At 49.0% G+C, this 7926-nt stretch overlaps 1 protein-coding gene across 1 annotated transcript in view; it reads left to right on the plus strand.

Annotated features, from left to right (window-relative positions):
- Positions 1-7926, plus strand: part of ASMTL (acetylserotonin O-methyltransferase like) — a 45812-nt gene that overhangs the window by 24000 nt on the left and 13886 nt on the right. The window contains exons 6-7 of the mRNA XM_032267804.1: positions 2571-2955; positions 6941-7103. Of these exons, the coding sequence (XP_032123695.1) occupies positions 2571-2955; positions 6941-7103 (548 nt within the window). The remainder of the gene's footprint in view (positions 1-2570; positions 2956-6940; positions 7104-7926) is intronic.

Consider the following 7926-nt stretch of genomic DNA (forward strand, 5'->3'; position numbering starts at 1 on the left):
ATATTAATATATATGAATTATATGCATTATATAATGTGTATATTATAATGTATTATATATTATAATAGATTATACTGTAACATGAATAAATATATTACATATATTATAGATATGTAATATAATGATTAATGCTTAATATTAATCAGTATTAATATTAATGTTTAATGATTAGTTTTAATTCATATAAACTAATAGTAATATGATTAGATACTGTTATAGATTATATAATACATTATATAATACTGTAAAAATAGATTATATGATACTATAATAGATTATATAATTACATATCATATATATCATATAGTAAGTTAATATATAATTATATATACTTATATAATGTAGAATTATATGTAACATAATACATGAATATACAATTTGATGTATATGTAATTATACATATCTTAATTACATGGTAATTAGTACATATTAATTATATATGTGTAATTATATGCAGAGTAATTATATAGTAATTAAATGTAATATATGTGATTATACATGTTACATACATAAACATATAATGTTCTATAAAAATATATAATTATATAAAGTAAAATCTATTTTTATATTACAAGTATATAAAAAGATGTTTATATAAACATGTATGTAAATATATTTGCATAAAAACATATGTTTATAATATATATAAAATATAGAGAAATAATTTTATCTATTAATTTTTAGAGAGAGGGTCTCACTCTGTCACCCAGGCTGGAGTACAGTGGCACAATCATAGCTCAGTCTCTCAAGCTGAAATGATCCACCTCAGTCCCCCGAGCGGCTGGGACCACAGGTGCACACCACCACAGCTGGCTGATTTTTTTATTTTTTGTAGTGACGGGGTCTCACCTCGTTGCCTAGGCTGGTCTTGAAGTCCTGGGCTCAAGCGATCCTCCCAGCTCAACCTCCTGAGTGGGTGAGACCACAGGCACAGGCTCCAGCATGCAGGGCTGACTTCAGTGTTAGTTTTCGTAGCGATGGAGTCCGCGCAATATATGGGTCTGTTAACCTAGAGGATGCTATTTCCACTGAAATCATCTAGGTAGAGAAGACACATACCAGCGGATCTCACTTACGCAATAGAAAACAGATGCATTTGGTCAAAGGTAAGATTTAAGTCTGGGCCGGGCGAGGTGGCTCACACCTGCAATCCCAGCACTTTGGGAGGCCACGGCGGACAGATCACCTGGAACCTGAGGAGTTCCAGACCAGCCTGGCCAACACGGAGAAACCCCATCTCTACTGAAAATACAAAGATCAGCCAGGTGTGGTGGCGTGCACCTGTAAACCCAGCTATGTCAGAGGCAGAGGCAGGAGAATCGCTTGAACCCGGGAGGAGGAGGTTGCAGTGAGCTGAGATCGCACCACTGCACCCCAGCCTGGGCCGTAGAGTGAGACTCCATCTCAAAAAATAATAAAAATAAAAATAGGCCAGGCGCAGTGGCTCATGCCTGTCATCCCAGCACTTTGGGAGGCCAAGGCAGGTGGATCACTTGAGGCCAGGAGTTCGAGACCAGCCTGATGAACACGGTGAAACCCCGTCTCTACTAAAAATAAAAACAAAATTAACCAGGCGTGGTGGTCGGGGCCTATAGTCCCAGCTACTCGGGAGGTTGAGGCAGGAGAATCGCTTGAGCCCGGGAGGTGGAGGTTCAGTGAGCCGAGATCAGACCACTGCACCCCAGCCTGGGCGACAGAGCGAGAGACTCCACCTCAAAAACTAATAATAAAAGTGAAAAAAAGTAAATAGAAGTGTTTTATTAAACAGAGAGAAAAGAGCCTCGGCCCAGCGCTGAACTGTCCTTATGAAGCCACCCAGGGAAGATGCGTCTGGTTCTCTTGCATCCTCTGGCCTCACTACCCAAAGTGGAAGGCAGCCCTGGTGTGAGGTTTTTTTTTTTTTTTTGGGCGGAATCTTGTGCATGTTTCTGAAGCTGGAGCGCAGTGGTGCGATCTCGGCTCACTGCACCCTCCGCCTCCCGGGCTCAAGCGATTCTCCTGCCTCAGTCCCCCAAGTAGCTGGGATTATAGGCCCCCACCACCACACCTGGCTCATTTTTGCATTTTTAGTAGAGACAGGGTTTCTCCATGTTGGCCAGGCTGGCCTTGAACTCCTGACCTCAGGTGATCCTCCCGCCTCAGCCTCCCACAGTGCTGGGGTGACGTGTGAGCCACCGCGCCTGGCCTATTTTTTATTTTCATTATTACTTTTTGAGACCGACTCTCGCCCTGTCGCCCAGGCTGGAACGCAGTGGTGCCGTCTCGGCTCACTGCAACCTCCGCCTCCCGGGATCAAGAGATTGTCCTGCCTCTGCCTCTGGAGTAGCTGGGCCACTGGCATGAGCCGCCACGCCCGGCTAATCTTTGTGTTTTTAGCAGAGACGCGGTTTCTCCATGTTGGCCAGGCTGGTCTCGAACTCACGACCTCAGGTGTCCCTCCGGCCTTGGCCTTCACAGTGCTGGGCTGACAGCCATGAACCACCGTGCCCGGCCCTGGTGGCTGTGGGATATCTAAGCAGGGGAGACGTTTCTCCTGGCGGTCACCTGTTTTCTTCCCCTGCTCCCGCCAGGGACAAGGCGGGCGGCTACGGGATCCAGGCTCTCGGCGGGATGCTGGTGGAGTCGGTGCACGGGGACTTCCTCAACGTCGTGGGCTTCCCGCTGAACCACTTCTGCAAGCAGCTGATGCAGCTGTACCCTCCGCCCCGGCCCGAGGACCTGCAGCGCGGCAAGCACGACTCCATCCCAGCCGTGGATGCCTTCGAAGACCTCAGCAACGTGGACAAGGGCGGCCCAGAGCCCGCTCGGAGGAACGCAGGCAGCCGCCCAGAGAAAGCCGAGGCTGGAGTGGCCAGACAGGCCACGGCGGAGGCTGAGGGGAACAGGACCCCCGAGACCCTGTGCCCGTTCCCCACACGCCTCCTGAAACTCATCAATGGCTTCAAAGTATCAAAGGTACCTCTGTCTGCCTCCTCGGGCCACTGTCCCAGATGAGCACACACAGGGCTTAAATCCACAGCAGTCCTGCCGTCACAGTCCTGGAGGGTGGCAGTGTGAGGTGAAGGTGTCTCAGGGGCATGCTTTCTCTGGAGGGGATAGGGGAGGCTCCTTCCTGCCTCTCCAGCTCCTGGGGCTTCCAGCATCCCTGGCCTGGGGCCCCATCACTGCAGCCTCTGCCTGCGCCTGCACGTGGCCTTGTCGTCTGGGTCTGGATCTTCTCTTCTGTCTCTTAGAAGGTCACCTGTCATTGCATTCAGGGTCCACGCTTCTCCACGATCATCTTTCTTAACTCCATCTGCAAAGACCCCCCTTTTTTTTTTTTTTTTTTTTTTTTTTTTAAGATGGGGTTTCACCGTGATGGCCAGGCTGGTCTTGAACTTCTGACCTCAGGTGATCCATCCACCTCGGCCTCCCAAAGTGCTAGGATTACAGGCGTGAGCCACTGTGCCTAGCCAATACCCCTCTTTAAAACAAGGGACCTGTGTTAAAATTCACAGATTCTGGGGATCATGATGTGGACCAGTCTTTCAGGAGGACCAGTTCGGTCAACTATACATGTATCCAGTTCTCTCTGGAGGATCCAGGGGAGGGTCCTTCCCGCCTCTCCCAGCTCCCGGGGGCTCCAGCATCCCTGGGCTTGTGGCCCCATCACTGCAGTCTCTGCCTCCTCCTGTCTGCAGATGGGTTAAGATATGGACACATCTCTTGGGGGTATCATAATTCAATCCACCTCAGTTGTATCCGGTTCCTTTTGAAAGTTCTAGGGGAGGCTCCTTCCCGCCTCTCTCAGCTCCCAGGGGCTCCAGCATCCCTTGTGGCCCCATCAGTGCAGTCTCTGCCTCCATCTCCACGCGGCCTCCTCCTGTGTGCCTGCGTCTCCCGCTCTGTCTCTTACAGGGAGGTCTCCCTAATCCACTGACCAACTCATCTCAACTCCCCTAGCTCACAGAGACCTTTTATTTTCAAATAAGATCCCAGCCAGGCGCGGTGGCTCACAACTGTCATCCCAGCCCTTTGGGAGGCCGAAGCGGCCAGATCAGAAGGTCAAGAGATGGAGAGCATCCTGACCAACATGGTGAAAGCCCGTCTCTGCTAAAAATACAAAAATAAGCCGGGCATGGTGCATGCCTGTCATCCCAGCTACTCGGGAGGCTGAGGCAGGATAATCGCTTGAACCCGGGAGGCGGAGATTGCAGTGAGCTGACATTGTACCACTGCACTCCAGCCTGGGCCACAAAGCAAGGCTCTGTTTAAAAAAAAATAAAAAATCCCATTCCCCGGCAGTGGGGATTAGGGTGAGGTTGCATCTTTGGGGGAGTAGCTGGCAAGCAGGGACCATGCTGGGTGTGTGCCAGTCTGGCACGGGTCCAGGGTGCTTTTGAAGCCGGGCGGGACTCACAGGACCCCCCGCATGGGACATGTGAGAATTCCCCAATGGGCCTTCCTCCGGCGGGGTCAGCCAGGCCGCCATACCTGGGACATGTGGGCCTTCACCTGTCCAGAAGTCCCGCTGGCCAGGCGGGAGGTGGACGTGGCACCTGGAGGGTACACCAGGCCAGGGTTAGTGCCCTCATCCCCTGTGATATTGTGACCCCAGGGCAGCCATCCCGCTGGTGTGGGCAGCCGGTCACTGAGACGTCCATGGGGAACTGTGGCCAGATGGGGTAGTGAACCAGGCAGAGCCCCTCCACGTGGACGGTCTCCGCCTTCTCTGCCCAGAGCTCGGTGGGCAGTGGCTTCCCACCGGGTCCTGCACCCTGCAGGCAGCGGAGCTCCCACGCCCCTCCTCTTTCCCGAGAGGGCCTGTCTTTCTTTCTTTTTTTATTTCACAAAACCTGTCACCCAGGCTGGAGTGTAGTGTCTCCATCTCAGCTCCGCGCAGCTTCCACCTCCCGGGTTCAAGCGATTCTCCTGCCTCAGCCTCCCAAGTAGCTGGGACTACAGCTGCCCACCACCACGCCCGGATAACTTTTGTATTTTTAGTAGAGGTGGGGTTTCACCATGTTGATCAGGCTGGTCTCGAACTCCTGACCTCAGGTGATCCACCTGCCTCAGGCTCCTAAAGTGCTGGGGTTGCAGGTGTGAGCCACCGCGCCCGGTCTGAGGCTCCATCTTTTAAGTGTTCTGCAGGTCTGGGCTCCTGGGGGCCCCTCACGGCGGCAGAGCAGACGGAGAAGGGATGGAGCCCTCCCAGGGCCAGGGGTCCCTCATAGGGCATCCTCCGGGAAGCAGACGGGATGCTGAGTGCAGGAGGGGCGCAGGCTGTGGGGGGCAGGGAGCCTGGCTGACGGCCACCTGCCATAACTCACGAGCAGCAGAGAGAACATGCAGTGATAAGGGAATAACGGTGGCCACGGCACCTTCCATCTCCGTGTCTCGAACTTACTGGGTGCCGACTGTTAAGTCAATACTGGGTGGCTGATAAATGAACTAATGCTGACAATTGCATTATTAAATTACATATTTAAATTATTAAATTAGAAATCCTTATTAAGAATTAACTATACTTATAATTTAAAATATAATTTATAGTTATAATTTATTTATAATTATAATTGTATGATTATAATCACTTAGTTATATAAATATAATTACATAAATTATATAACAAATTATATAAATGTTATATAATTACATAAATTATATATAATTATATAACTTGTAGAATGTAATTTATATAAGTTATATAATTTATGTAATTTATATAATTTATTATATAAATAAGATATAATTTACATAGTTTATATAATTTAATATAAATATACAATTATATAACGTAATTATGTATATATAATTTATAAATATGTAATTATGTAACTTACAATTATTTAATATATTAGTTAGAATATATGTTAAACATATAATTATGTAACTATATATTTATATATAATTATATAATGTATAATTAAGGTAAAGTGAGGTCATTTGGGCGGGCCAAATCCAACAGGACTGGAGTCCTTGTAAGAAGAGATACATAAATTACGTAATTTATAATTATATATTATAATTTATAGGCCACTGGGAGGTTTATAAACAGCAGACGTTTATTCTCCCACAGTCCTGGAGGCTGGAGGTCTGAGATCCAGGTGTGGGCAGGGCCGGCTCCTCCTGAGGCCTCTCTCCTGGGCTTGGAGACGCCGTTTTCTTCCTGTGTCCTCACTGGGTCGTCCCTCTGTGCGTGTGTGTGTCCTCACCTCCTCTTCCTATAAGCACCCCAGAGTCCCATTGGATCTGGTCCACCCAAATGACCTCATTTTACCTTAATCATCTCTTTAAAACCATGCTTACAGGCTGGGCACAGTGGCTCACACCTGTCAGCCAGCACTTTGGGAGGCCGAGGTGGGCAGATCACCTGAGGTCAGGACTTTGAGACCATCCTGGCCAACATGGTGAAACCCTGTCTCTGCTAAAAATACAAAAATTAGCCGGCTGTGGTGGTGCGCACCTATAGTCCCAGCTACTCAGGAGGCTGAGGCAGGAGAATCACTTGAACCTGGGAGGCAGAGGTTGCAGTGAGCGGAGATCATGCCATTGCACTCCAGCGGGGGCAACAGAGTGAGATTCTGTCTCAAAAAATTTAAAAAAAATTTTTTTAATTAAAAAAAAAACCTGCCTACAAATAGAGTCACATACTGAGGTACTGGGGGGATTAGGGATTCAACGTATGGGTTTTGGACTCGGCTCATATCTGTAGCATGTTGATTTTCCTCCCGTGGGCTGGTTTTCCTGCATGACATTCGTTGACGTGCTTTCACGCCTTGCTGTAGCTGGGGACTTGGTCCTGTAGATCCCCAACTGCTCTCTCTAAGAGAAAACTCCGCGGCCACATGAAACACTTTCGACACCGTTGGCCTCCACAATCTCATGGAGCATCTGTGGGAGGAAAAAGGGCTTGGCAAGTGACTCACTGAGTCCCCCCGCACCTGTTTTTAACGGGCAGGCCCTGTTCACCGCCTGCAAGCTGAAGGTGTTCGATCTGTTAAAAGACGAAGCTCCCCAGAAGGCCGCGGACATTGCCCGCAAAGTGGATGCCTCTGTGTGCGGCATGGAGAGGCTTCTGGATGCCTGCGCAGCCCTGGGGCTCCTGGAGAAGTCAGAGCAAGGTAATGAGACTCTGACCTTGGGTTTTGCCGTGAGAGTCTTGGCAGGTGGAAGTAAGTCAGTGAGGGACTGTAACCTGGAGTCCAGGCGGGGCGAGGAAGGAGGGCCAGACCTTCTGTCCCCTCTCTGCCCTCAGGATGGCTGCTATTCCCAAAAGGATGAGAAGCAGAGGGTGGATGAGAGAGAGGGAACAGCGGCGGCTGTGAGGACGCAGGAGAAATGCAGCTTCCTTATAGGGTCTGGTCTCAAAGGGGGTGTATCAGTCAGTGTTGTCCTGAGAAAGAACCCAACATGGGGACACTGACATGTCTGCTTGCTTATTTATGTTTATAGACAGATAACCTGGATGGGTGGGTAGACAGATACGTGGATAGATGATAAATGCATAGATACCTCGATACAGATGGATGATAGGGATAGATACATAGACGATAAGTAGAGCTGACCGATATATGGATGGATGGATGGATGGATGGATGGACGGATGGATGGACGGATGGATGAACGGATGGATGGATGGATGGATAGTTGATGGTAGCTGGAGAGATGGATGGATAGGAAGGTGGATGGATGGGTCGATCAGTAAATGGGTGAATGGATGGGTGGGTGGGTGGGTGGATGGATGGATAGATAAATAGGACGGTAGATAGAGAATGGATGGATTGGTGAATCAGTGGATGGGTGCATGGGTGGCTGGCTAGAGGGTGGATAGAGAATGGATGGATTGGTGAATCGGTGGATGGGTGCATGGATGGGTGGCTGGCTGGATGGATGGGTGGATGATTGGATGGGTGGGTGGGTGGATGCTTGGATGGATGGATGAGA

This window comes from Sapajus apella, unplaced genomic scaffold, assembly GCF_009761245.1.
Source record: "Sapajus apella isolate SASKATOON/1434 unplaced genomic scaffold, GSC_monkey_1.0 scaffold172, whole genome shotgun sequence".
NCBI lineage: Eukaryota > Metazoa > Chordata > Mammalia > Primates > Cebidae > Sapajus > Sapajus apella.